General features: G+C 44.3%; 1 protein-coding gene across 3 annotated transcripts in view; it reads right to left on the reverse strand.

The window, feature by feature from the left end:
* The window catches only part of Mettl8 (methyltransferase 8, tRNA N3-cytidine), a 93,851-nt gene that overhangs the window by 26,002 nt on the left and 53,919 nt on the right, over window positions 1–13,930 (reverse strand). For all 3 annotated transcript variants that reach the window (XM_087653968.1, NM_001399514.1, NM_001399513.1), the window contains 1 exon segment: window positions 5,710–5,801. In XM_087653968.1, coding sequence (XP_087510094.1) covers window positions 5,710–5,801 — 92 coding nt within the window.

A 13,930-nucleotide genomic window follows, 5' to 3' on the forward strand; every position in this document is an offset into this window, starting at 1 on the left:
ATATAATCATGTTAACTCAAGAAACACTGATTATGTCTTTTTTTTTTTTTTTATTTCTCTGGGTTAACCCGGTTTTAAAAGAAATATGAGCTATAATAAAATTGAAAAGTAATTAGGAAAAGAAAACATGGAATTAAAAATCATTAATCTGGGCAACCTTATTGGGAGAAATATTGCTAACTGGAGCCTGGGTGCTATACGTTCTCATTATACAAACAAGCCCGAGTCATTTCGCCAGCAAAGGACGATTATCTGTCACGTAGATCTTATTTCCAGATTGTGAGTGTGTTTTCTAACTTCTGTTTTCACCAACGGCTCTGACAACAGGTGAAAGACAGAGAAGGGAGAGTGACATACAGGGACCTGAAGAACTGCTTACAGGGTTGGTTAGCCTGGAGGAATAGCCAGTGTTTCCTCCTGGGGCGTTAACAGAGGAGATAGGCTCAGTGACAGTGCCTGCCCCACAGTGCTCTGCAGACTGTGTTCTTGGTGACAGCAGCGTATTGGCTCTTTCAAACACTAGGGACTCTTAGATAAGGGAAGACGGTGTCGAGGCCAAAGCTTCTATAGAGATCTCACTAAGTTTAGGAGCAGAGCAGAGCAGAGCAGAGGAGTGATTTACCTTGACCCATACTGACTCTTCAGAGGGATAACACAGCAAATGAGAAGCCTTACCAAGACTTGAGTGGGGTCTGTGATCCTAGCAGAGACTCTGCAGGGTGGCTGTCCCTGAGACATCCTGTCACTCACTGATGTTCCTCAGGCCACAGTTTCCTTCCTTGCCACCCCCTCAGAGTCTCAGCGCTCTCTGCACTACCATGCTTTAAATATAAGATACCCTCCGTATAACTCAGGTCTTTTCCTGCAGTGGTCCCCTGACACCATGGCGCCCTGGGCACTGGCGGGATGCAGAGGTGACCCAGAACAAACCTATTTCTTTGAGTCATTCTGAAATGGAATCTTTAGTTCTTTATCTTCACAGTAGCCAGAAAAATACTTAGAAAAGAGTGTCATAGTAAAGGCAAAGCAAACGCCTCAAAGTGGTACCTGTGGCCTTCTTGCCCCTGCCTTTCCTCTTCTAGAGATAGGCCAGTCACTGCGTTTCTATTTTCGTCTCACTATGGTTCTGTGGGAACCACCGTTTTCCTTTACTGCGGTTTCTGAGGCTCTAAATTGACCTTCTCATTAGCTGCGCTCAAGTTCACTGTTAGAACAAACAGGACAAAGTGGGCGGCCATGCACAGAGAACTTCAACATTATCAGCCCTGCTCTATTTACGTTCTGGACACAAATACTCAGAAGGAAGTTAAAAAAAAAAATCCCTGCCTTTTCATATTATCAGGATAATGTGCAGATAATAGTGTGATGAGTTTTCATTTCCTGGAAGTAAATTAAAACAACTGATAATGCTGAACTGAGCTCAGGCTGGAGGCTCTGCGGTATTCCGGTGGCCAGTAGCATGGTTGAGTAACGTGGAAAATATGTCTGCGCAGCTGCTGGCGAAGAAGTGAAGTTATACTTCCTCACAAAGCGTGACAGAGTTCCTGTGAGGGAATGTGATGCTGGCTGACTGAAGGCAGCCCTGGTCTGCCCAGGTAGAGCTCATAAAAAGTAATTCCACCAGGGTCAGGGGCTCCTCTTTCCCGTCAGTGATGCTGGGGGGGGGGGAGGACCACCCCCAAGGAATAACAAACAATGCCAGAGGAATCAATAGGCTGCCAGTGACTCCAGGGAGCAGGATAGGTTACACTGGCTTCTTTGTCAGCTAACGGCTGAGGGCTGTCTGAGCCTCTTAAACTTCCCAGATACCTTTGCTTCAAATTTTAGCATCTGCAGACTAACATCACTTCAACTGTGCGTCTCCTGATTTTCACCATGTGCCTTACGGGGAGGAGTGCAAACAGTTTTCCCTGGGGAGTTTCGGGTAGCTAGTCAATCTAGGACTAGAATTCTAACTTTGAAAGAATCTTCCTATATACTGCCTGATAGGTATTTAGTCTTTTGATGTGCTTGTTTGTTTGTTTTGTTTTGTTTGTTTTTGTTTTTCATGACAGAGTTTCTCTGTGTAGCCCTGGCTGTCCTGGAACTCACTCTGCAGACCAGGCTGGCCTTGAATTTAGAGATCCACCTGCCTCTGCCTCCAGTGCTGGGATTAAAGGATTGCGCCACCATGTCCCAGGTATTTAGTATTTATGTGACATTTACAGTCTCCTTTGAGCAAAATAGCTCAAAAGAAACCACAGAGTATGTCAACAAGTGAGCACGTCTGTGTCCTAATAGAACTATTTATAAAACATGCTGCAGGCTAGGGAGATGGCTCAGGATAAAGTGCTGGCTGTGTAAGAGTTCGGCTCCTCGGAACCCACATAAAAGGCCTGGCAGCTGGCTGTAATCCCAGCACCAGAGAAGCAGAGAATGGAGATCCCAGGAGCTAACTTGCTAGCTATACTAGCCATAGTCTGCAGGTTCCATAGTCAGCAAGAGCCTTACTTCAGTAGATAAACCGAAGAGCTATTGAGGAAGACCCACACGTCAATTTCAGACCGATATTCACCCTGTGAACACACACACGCATACACACACACACACACACACACACACACACACACACACACGCCAACATACACCCCTCAAAAAAAACCCAAAAAACAAAAAAACAAAAACAAAAGCCCAGATACAATAAGCTGGATGTGGTGCATAGGCACATGGTCTGCTGACTCCAGTCTGCTCTGAAACATGGGCGCTGCCACAGGAACCATCAGAATGAGTAGCACCCAAACAAAGCTGTGGCATGAAAGGCGGAGGTAGGAGCTGCTCTTTGAGAGGTGTGAGCGTTGGAGGGCTAACTAGTAGTACAAGAAAGCTGCTGTGTTATTGGTAACTTTCTGATCCTCTATGTTGGTGCTGCTTACATGGACGTGAAAATCCAGCAAACTGCGTGAGCACTCTTTTGTGACTTATATGCATCTCCGTGTATAGTTGGTACTTCAACCAACTAATCTTGGACTTATGGGACGGGATCTTACCACAGACAGCCCAGGCAGGCGCCGAGTTCATTACCAACTTAGGCTTTCTTCAAACTCATAGCAATCCACCTAGCTAGGGCTCCTGAGTGCCCGGACTATGATGTGTATCCCATGCTTGCTCTAATAAATATTTTGGTAAAGAGATAATCCAACCATCCTAGCGCCCAGAAGGCAGAGGCGGGAGGGTCACTGCAATCATGAGGATGCACAGGTTTACATTTTGAGTTTAGGCCAGCCAGTGCAGCACAGTGAATCAGTTCAGTTGGTAAAGTGCTTGCCCTATAAGGAGTTTCTTCCCCTGTCCTCATGTTAAAAGGCATGCAGCTCAGTGGACATGGATCTGGGGAGATGGCTCAGCAGTGAAGTGTTCTTGCTTCTCAAGCACAGGGACCAGAGTTAAACTGCAGAATCTACATTAAAAATGAACAATGCAGGGTTGGGGATTTAGCTCAGTGGTAGAGCGCTTGCCTAGCAAGCACAAGGCCCTGGGTTTGGTCCCCAGCTCCGAAAAAAAGAAAAGAAAAAAAAATGAACAATGCAAAACCAACAACAAAATCCCGCATGGTAGTGCAGATTGACAGTCCCAGCAATGAGGAGGCAGGCAGATGGGTCTCTGGGGCTCCCTGGCAGTCAACCCAGCCTCCTTGATGGGGCCTAGGCCAGTGAAAAACCCTGCCTGGCCCCCTCCCCACAGAATATGACTAGTAACTAAGGAATAACACTCCAGGTGGACCTCTGGTCTCCACATGCATATGTATTTACATGCATACATGTGTACAGGTGAACATACCTACTACACATACACACACAAGAAAAGGAGAGAGCACAGGAGATGTTCTAAAGAAAGGGCCATTTTAAGAAAAACAAGGTAGAAAATGGTCTACGGAAAGTACAGCTGTTAGGCAAAGTGACTAGGAGTCACTCACTGTGAAGGACACTGACTACTTCTAAACACTTTTTTCTGTGTGATATTTTTTAAAGTTATGGTAAAACCACATAAAATGGAGCATCTTAGTCACTCTTAAGTGCATGGTCCCACGGTGCTCGGTTTGTTCACACTGTTGTGAAGCAGACCTCTGGAATCTTTCCATAATGCAAACTCTAACTCCAGCCCCCATTCCATAACGTCAACTCTCCACCTACCCAGCCCTTGGCAATCACCATCATGTAGCACATTTTATTGTCCATTTATCTACAGTGGCTGCTGGCGGCATGTCCTCAGAACATCGGACACTGCTGTGCTATTCCTCAGGTATCAGAGGAGCTGTTCCTTCCTCTCGGGCTAAACTTACGTGTCTCTTCATTCACTTATGAGCAGGACATTATTCAACAGTGTTGCTTGTTTTATAACATGTGTGGTTTGATTATGCTTCTCTTTTGCCTATCATGGAGACTGTTGTTGCTCTGATCATGGAATGCATACTATCTCTTTGAGAATGTCCTTTGAATCTTTTGGGATCTATCTTTAAAGTGAATCGATGTATTATAGGGAGTACTATTTTAAAATTTTTTTTTAAAGATTTATTTTATTTGTATGAATGCATGCCCGGTGTCCATGGAGGTAAGAAGAGAGTGTTGGATCCCCTGATACAGGAAATTACAGGCAGTTGTTAGCTGCCATGTGGGTGCTAGGAACCAAACCAGGGTCCTCTGCAAGAGCAGCCAGTACAGTAATTGCTTTTAACTGCTGAGCCATCTCTCCAGCCCCTCCATTTTTAATTTTTAAGGAGCCTGCCCAATGGTTTCCATAGTGGCTGTACCATTCAGACCAGGTGTGCACAAGAGCTCCTGTTTCTCCACATTCTTGTCAGCACTTGTCGTTTTCTAGTAGTTTAATAATAGCCCAAGATGAACGTCAAGAGCTATTTACGAAATTGTCAAGCTGAGTCCCTGAATTTAACTCTAAACACAAAGTCTCCCAAGAAAACTGCTTTTGATCCCTATTAAAACCTTCTCCTGGGTTGGGGAGGAGATTTGATGGGGAGAGCCTGCTGTGAAGACAGGAAAACAAGCTAGGATTCCTGGTGTGGCTTCTGTGACCTCAGATCTGGGAGTTGAGGGTGGGGCAGAGACAGAGCTCACTGTCAAGCCAGTGTAGCTAAAACAGGGAGATCCAGGTTCTTTGGCAGACCTTGCCTCAAAAAAACTAAGGTGGAGAGTGAATGGGAAAGACACTTGAAATTGACCTCTGATCCCCAATCAGGTAGGAGTGAGTGCCCTGAAACACTCACATGTACACACACACACACACACACACACACACACACACACACACACACTCGCACACACAAATGCATGCACTCATGAACACACACTCCCTTATCCTAAAAAGCCAACAATATTTTGATGACTTTTTCTTTCAACTCAAAGTTTATGAATTTGTTAGAAGTTTCTAGCAAGTGAAATACACAATGACACACTGAAAGTGGCGTAGCTAGAAGGAAATTTTAAAGTTATATTTTCATATCTTGCTTAAAATGCCACCCATATGTATATCTCCCAGAAAAAGCAATATGACTACCAAAAGACCAATTATAGGGTGAATACATAATTTATTTCATTAATTTTGGTTCCACTACAAGGAAAGAACTGGGAATCCCACCAAAGGTAGCAAATGGGTTGACCGGCTGGGATGGAAGCTAAGAGCTTTCAAATGCTGGGAGGGACATGATGTCAGCTTTACCTTGCTCTTCTGGGGCGACTCGTGTGGCTGAGTTTTCCTCTACTTTTTTTCTAGCTTCGTCTTCTTCCTCTTTGGACCACTGCATGTGATCCCTGTTAAGAAAAGAAAGATAGCAAAGCACATTTGGCAAGTGGGGAAGGCAGAGCCCATGTGGCCGGGGACTCCATCTCACTCTAGATTGAGGCTGACATATGTGATACAAGCTGACTGACTCCATGTCAAAGGAGCTCACTGGTGTTGGGCTCGCTTTCTGTCCCCGGTGCTGAGTGCTGGCCTGCTACTCCTACAGGTTTTCTGTTCAAATCTGGCTGCGGGACGAGCCAGCCACCTATGGGAAATGGCTGCTCTAGTCACATCGGGCTGATGTGGTGCATGCCCCCCTAAGGATGAACGTACTGTCTTCTGTTAATGTCAGAACAGGGCAGTCCTTAACAGGATTTGATGTTCCTGTTATAACACACATGTGACGCTCTGCCAGAAAGGAGTGCATGCACACACGTATATGTCCACATGCATGTGCGTGTGTATGCTTTCTTATGTGGACATGTGGAGATCAGTATCAGGTATCTCTCTCAATCATTCTATACTTTATTCTTGGATATGAGGCATCTCACTGAGCCTGGCACTCGCTAGTTTAGCTAGAGTAACTGTGCAGCCAGCCACTCTCCACTCACTTACACACTCCCAGCTCGGAGGTTACGGTGCTGTGGTAAGCTACACGGTAAGCATGTTACCCACCGAGCCATCTCCTCAGCCTCAAGACGTAAATTTTAAGACATTTAGTTCTAAAGAAAAAAAAAAGACATTTAGTTCTTCTCTACATTTTAAAATTTAAGTTTCATTTTTCTTATAAACTATCTCAATTTCTGAAATAGGTTAACTTACATTTAAATGAAGGATGCCATTTGTTGTTCTGTTTTATATGAGACAGATTTCGTTTTGTAGGCCAGGCTGACCTCAGACTCGTTATGCTTGTGCTCCAGCCCACTAAATGTTGGGGTTATAGGTGTGTACAGCTGCCAAGTAGCCAACCAACAGAGAACTTGATAGGGGATGTAAAAGGTTCACTTTTCTTAAATCTCTCACTTTTATGTATTTTTAGTTTCAGAATTTATTCTCTCTGTTTTGTGCTATAAAATTTTTTTTGCATACTATGTATGATGCCCTGGGTTCAAAGTACAGAACCACAACAAAGGAATAGGAGGAGGAAGCAAAAGGGGGAAGAGGGAGGAGGGGAGGAGAGAGGAGGGAGGAGGGGGGGGGAGAAGGAGATCTTCTTAGAATGGACACAACCTCTATGTTTCCGGAAATGAGCCATTTTTCTATACAATGAAACAACCAAACATCCCATACTCAAATTCCCTACAGCTACTGTCTTAGGGTTACTAGTGCTGTGAAAAAACACCATGAGCAAGACAACTGGGGGAGGGGAGGTTTATTTCAGCTCTCACTTCCAGGTGACAGTCCATCACCGAGGAAAGTCAAGGCGTGTCTGATTCAGAGACTATGGAAGGGTGCTGCTTACTGGCTCGCTCCTCATGGCTTATTCAGCCTGGTTTCATATAGAGCCCAGGACCACCAGCCTAGGGATTGTACCACCCAGAGTAGGCTGGGCTCTTCCTCATCAATCTCTAGCTAAGAAAATGCCCTATAGGCTTGCCTACAACCAGGATCTTAGGGAAGTATTTTCTTAATTGAGGTTTCTTCCCTCCTCTCAAGTGACTTTAGCTTGTGTCAAGTTGACAACAATACTAGGCAGCAGATCTACCTACAAGAAACAGTGGGGCAGGGTGGAGGCTGAGACAGGTAGATCCCTGGAGTTCACTAGACAGTCAGCATAGCCCAGTCAGTAAGTTCCTGTCTCAAAAAATGAAGTGGACCACAGTTAAAGAAGAGATCCAGTGTTGATCTCTGGCTTCCGAATACATACACATGCACATGCACACTCATCTGTGGGCTCGAGGGAGTAGGCACGTGTGCGCACACACACACACACACACACACACACACACACACACAGAGAGAGAGAGAGAGAGAGAGAGAGAGAGAGAGAGAGAGAGAGAGACTCTAACACTGTTATCATATGGTATTTACAATCATCTGAGCAGCGAGAAGGAATAAATAAAATTAATTCTCGGTGGTTCATGGTGACTGACAAACATTAACTGAGCAGTTGGCATGATCGTAATCACTATAGGAATCACTGTCATTTATTATTTATTACATGTCAGGCGTCATACAAATTACATTTCATCCATATTTATCTTATTTGATCTTTTCAAAGCTTCTGTGAAAGGGTTATCTCCTGCTTGTTTTATATGAGGAAACAGAAACATAACCAGGTGCAGACTGAATTCAAACCAGATTCAGGACATGTCCAAATCCATCTCCCACCCCCTCCCCTCTGCCAAGGCGAGAGAGAGAGAGAGAGAGAGAGAGAGAGAGAGAGGGGGGGGGGGGGACATGAAGCTGCAGTGGTGTCTGCCGGTGGGTTAGCACGATGGCTGGAAATGGTAGCCCAGCCAGCTAATGTTATCTGGGAAAGCAGGAGGAATGGCAGGTGGGCTTGGGCATGGGTTGGAGGAAAGGCAGCAGGGCAACTGCTCTTCCCGTAAGAAGATGGCAGTGTGGACAGAATGCACACAGGAGTCAGTGCAAAGGCCTGCTCTGCATGGTTCTCTTTGGTGGTTGTGGGTGAAGCTGGCGAGAACCAAGCGAGACAATGAGTGGGAGGAGCTGCAGGACATCAGACTGCTCTGGGCTGGGGTGATGAATCCGCACTAATGAACAGTGCAGGAAGGCCCTGAAGATCTGCTGTGACCTGGACCTTCGGATGTCTAGGAAAGCGGCGGGTAACAGGGCAGGACAGCCAGTCACCTTGGGTGCCTCTGTGAGAAGCATGGTTCTATTCCAAGCGCTGTTTATGCAATCGGATGTGTGAGTATATTCTAGTGACCTACTTACCTAGCTATAAATACCCCTGTGGAAAGGTGAGAAACTGGTTCATTCTTTCCTCTCCCCCATCCCAACCAACTTTAAAAAAAAAAAAGAATACAGTATCTTGCTGTGAAGCCTAGGCAGGCTCCAACTTGTAGCAATTCTTCGGCTTCAGTCCCTTGAATGCTGAGATTACTGACATGAACCACGGGGCACAGGTCTGTTCTTTTAAAAAAGGTTACTGAGATCTCTCCAGAAAAAGCAAATAAAAACATAAGAGAATTTCACATATGAAATTAACTACAAGTACTTTTTAAAAACCCAATCACAAACCAAACTGTCAGCAAGCATCTCTGTCCTTTGTTTTAAAGAATGGGATTAGGACAGGTTTGTCTTTATTTACTTGCTATGGAGGAGTGACCACATGGAGTCTGGCTGACAACGGTACTTCACGTTCTATTTATATGCACGTATGAAAAGACTGGATGTGAGGATTATAACGAAAATCAACAAGTCGGTCATTTAGAAACTATTGCTAAGGCCGGGAATGAGTTAATTATCTGTAATTCCTACGATATATACACAAGAAAACAGAACCCTTGTGGTAGGGATGGTGGCACATGCCAGTTGCCCCAAGTACTCATGAGGACTGAAGCGGGAGCCAGTGGGGACAGCACGGTGAGACCCCATTTCTTAGAGTGCAACATCAACAATAAAAAGACAGGAGGGTCAGTAGTTCGGGGCCAGCCTCAGCTACACAGGGGTCTGAGATTAAATCAAGAGAGTATGTTTTGAAAAGCAAACCTCTTTGCTTGTGCCCAATCAAGTCCCACGCCAACGAGAGTGTGTGTGGTCGTCTTTAGACTGTGAGTTTAACTTCCTGTTCCGTGGGTGTTTAACAGACTTGGTTATTTAACGTTCTCACACTGTTCTTTGTTGTCTCCCTTTCCTAACTTCCAAGTGAGGGCGGCACTGTTCCCCACTGGACAGTTGCCCTCAGCAGTTACCAAGTCCCTGCTGTCCTTACAGGGAATCTCCGCAGACCCATTGCTTCAGAGCAGCTCTTGTGAGTGGAAGTTGGATTCCTCTGCAGGAAAACCCAACACTAGCAGAAAGGATATTCAAGCTTCTCTAAGTGACAGAGACAGCTAGAGGATTCAGGCAGGTGACCAATCAGTAAGACGAAGGACCAGACAGGCACTTAACAATCAATGGAAAAAGTAGTTTCTACCATTTAGTTCATAAATTGCATCCTTGAAATTATTATAATAAAGTATCTCAAAAGAACAGTGAAAGTATGTGAGAACACTAAATATAATACCAAGACCATGGAAGGAACCTTAGTGTGTTAGAGGGAAGTTCAAGGTCTCAAGGAAAGACACTGCCTCTCCGGGAATCTCATCAGATCAGAGGGTGTGCTGTTTGCAGAAGGGAAGAGCTAGGCCCTGGAGGTGGGTCTGTGGGGGTGAAGGGAGGTGGGGGTGGGGTTCGGAGTCGGGGTAGGGTGCAGAGTTTGCTTGATTTTTATTCTAAGACAGTAGTGACTGAGTCTTCTCCAATTGGCTGGGATCCAACCTCACAGCCTTTCTCAAAGGGCTGGCTCTGAGAATGCAGCAGGACTTTTATGTTAACTAAACTTTGCCCTGGTGGGAGAGATTAAACACTGGATAAAATGTTTGCAAGGTGAGGGCTATAAAAAAAATTGAATACAAAGTTTTAGGAGTTTAACAGAAAACACTCTATTTAGTGATAGGAGAATCAATGTTTATGGTGCCTCAAAGCCATAGTATGCAGACAACTTAAAATACTTAACAGGTAGGGATTTATTTATTTAGCTAGGCAAGTTCTTACTGTGTAGCCCTACATGGGTGCCACTATGCCTGGTCAAGCATGTCTGTATATAATGTTTTAAATTTTTTATCTCAAGTTGAAGAAGTTTTACACATTAAACAAAATTTAAAAGTTTCCTAATCCTGTATTTTAACATAAATTATTATTCCACAATTCAAAATATTTATTCAATGTGTATAATAATTTGCACTAACATAACTATCCTATAATTTAGAATCTTTATTTAATGTGTATAATAATTGTAAATAGATGTAACTATATATACATAATTTTAGAATCTGCCTTTTTTGCAGGAGTGCAGTAGCACACATATTTAATCCGAGCATTAAGGAGGCAGAGGCAGGCAAATCTCTGGGAGCTCAATGCCAGCCTGGTCTACATGGTAAATTTCAGACCATCCAGGAATGAATGGTGGGATCATGTCTAAAAGTAAATAAATAAATCTGCTTTTAAACCTCAGGTTATTTAATAAACTCATTTGTCATAATTTATTACTTCAATACCTTGCCTTAGCTGCCTGAGTGGTTTATAGGTGTGTGCCACTGTGTCCACATACAATTTAATGACAAATCTGACAATGTATAAGGTGATTAGAAAATTTAAAAAAAATCTTATGGTTAAAGAAAGAAATAGTTGGGCTGGAGAGATGGCTCAGGGGTTAAGAGCACTGACTGCTCTTCCAGAGGTTCTGAGTTCAATTCCCAGCAACCACATGGTGGCTCACGACCATCTGTAATGGGATCCGATGCCTTCTTCTGGTATGTCTGAAGATAGCAACAGTGTACTCATATACATTAAATAAATACATCTTTAAAAAAAACGTTTAGTAGTTCCAGTCTAAACTTATTTAAATAATTCTTACTTCCATAACAAAGTTATTTTTCTATATGGCTAGACGATCTTCATTATAAGTATAAATTAAATTAGCTGTACAGGGCTTGATTTTGTCTACAACAGTACACCTGGTAGTGGGCTCAATCTCCTGCTATAAAAAATTACAAAACTGAGAAAATATATGAAGTAAATGCTTTTAGGTACTGGACTAGACAGTGCAAGACTATGACCCCTAAGGGAAGAGAGATACAAAGGGTAAGTCGCCACAGTGACCAGGGTTCCCATCTACGAAATGTCTGCCTGTGGTGGAGCAGAGGGGAGCCAATGCACTGCAGCCAGCTGTCTTACTGAGTAGCAGAATATTCAAGAAGCTGCTGGGTGGAGACCAGGGCACCTGCAGCCTGCAGAGGGCTCCTCTAGGTTGCTGGGCTGTTATTATCTGTTCAGTCACTGGAAGAAGTTGGCAGAAAGACAGGATTCTGGGGATGAGGGTGGAGAAAAGAAGACTGACTAGAGAAAGGCAGCAGCATTTATGTGTATAGACACTGGAGTTCCAGAGGGGAGCAGTCTCGGCACCTCAGGCAGCTGGTCAGGGCCATGTGTTAAAGGATTAAGAACTGCACGAGACACCGGAGAGTGTTGACACAGACTCACCCTAACAACACCTAGAATCCACGTCTGGAGTGCTGAGCTCACAGGTGTGCACTACCTGCCACGCCTGGTTTATGCAGTCTGGGAGCAAACCCAGAGTTCCCTGCATTGTAGGTACACGATTTGCCAGTTAAGCTATATCCCCAGCTCTTGGGTTTCTGTTTTGTTTTTTCAATGTAGCAAAGTTGGATTTTAAAAAGGGCTTTAATTAGAATTAAGCACAGGCATTAAGAGGGGTAGAGAGAATACATGTGGAGTGGGTCGAGGCCTCTCAAGAGACAGTTAGAAGATTCTTTAAAACTTCACATTTTAAAACTGTTTAAAAGCTATTGGATACCAATTCCTATTCTGATAACAATGCTCCCTAAGTCTGAATTTGTTGCCCGCATTGCTACTTTATTGGCCTGCCTAACCATGTGCTACTATGTGATGGCTCTCCTGAATGATACCGTGCATGGAGATGGAGTCCGGTTGTGTTATCTTCTTTAAAGATGAGTTCTTGTCAGCTAGCTTCCCACCAAATGCTGCTAGGCTCAGATTTAAGTCGTTTTGTTTTATTTTGGCTTTGTTTTCTTGCTGCCTCACACTTGGGATTCTCCCACCTCAGCATTTGAAGTGCTAAAATCATGTGTCACCAAGCCCTAAGACAGTGGTTTTCCACCTTCCTAGTGCTGCCACCCTTTAATACAGTTTCTAATATTGTGCTGACCCCAACTATTAAGTTATTTTGTCGCTATTTTATAACTGATTTTGCTACTGTTATGAATCATAATATAAAACATCTGGAATACAAAATATGCAGGCATGCAAATATCTGATATTGAGACCCATGGGTTGAGAACTCTGGGTTTGATCCCAGATTGCATCAACCAGGCATGGTAGATAGTGCACACCTGTGAGCTCGCACTCCAGAGGGGATTCAGGAGGATTGGAAACTTAAGGGAATCTGTGGCTGCAGAGGGCGAGCTCACCTAGTTCAGCCAGTGCTAGAGCCACCTGGGTTTCTGAGGCCCAATGACAAAGAAACAGACCTAAAGGAAAAGACTGTCAGAATGAATAGGTGGGGGGAAATCCCCTCACAGAAATGGAAGCAAGTCTTGATAAAAGAGTCTGCGATGAGCCGGCACAGGATGTGTGGAGGTGACCTCACTGAGGGAAGCTGAAGAAGAGTGCAGGACCGTTAGGATAACACTGCTATGGTATGGGTGTAGTTTGTCTCCCAAGGGTTCTTGTGTTGGAGATGTTGGGAGTAGAGAACTTTTAAAAGCTGAGGACCATAGGCCCTCAGGAGGGAATATGATAGTTCTTATGGGACTAGAGCTCAGTGGTAATGCACAAAGCCTAAGTTTGATTCCCAGCAACCAAAACGTAAATTCTCTCTCTCTCTCTCTCTCTCTCTCCCCCTCTCCCTCTCTCCCTCCCTCCCTTCCTTTCTTCCTTTCTTTCTTCATTTGAGAGACAAGGTCTCTCTGTATATTCCTGGCTAGCCTGGAGCTCACTATGTAGATCAGGCTGCCTTGAACTCACGGAGACCCACCTACCTCTGTCTCCTGAGTCCTGGGATTCAAGGTGTACATCACCATGTCTGACCCAATAAATACATTTTAAAATAAAATAGATGCTTGGAAGCACTCTTTTTAATATCCAACATAGCAAAGCATGCCTCATATATACAGCGTTTCAGCATACTGTGGTGTGATGACTTGAGGGTAAGTGCTAGTGTATGCTCACACTGTGGTGTGATGACCGGAGGTGTAGCACTGGTGTGACTCACACTGCGGTGTGATGACCTGAGGGGAAGTGCTGGTGTGCTCTGTACAGACACAGCTGCTTCCCTTCCCTGTGTGTCTGAGTGCTTAATACAAGACCATTTTTACTTAAAAGAACAGCTACAGATGAAGCTACAGTTATCTGGGTATTTCGCACATGCTTTCTCAAGGGAAATGAA

The sequence above is a fragment of the Rattus norvegicus genome, chromosome 3, assembly GCF_021556685.1.
Source record: "Rattus norvegicus strain SHRSP/BbbUtx chromosome 3, alternate assembly SHRSP_T2T, whole genome shotgun sequence".
Lineage (NCBI taxonomy): Eukaryota > Metazoa > Chordata > Mammalia > Rodentia > Muridae > Rattus > Rattus norvegicus.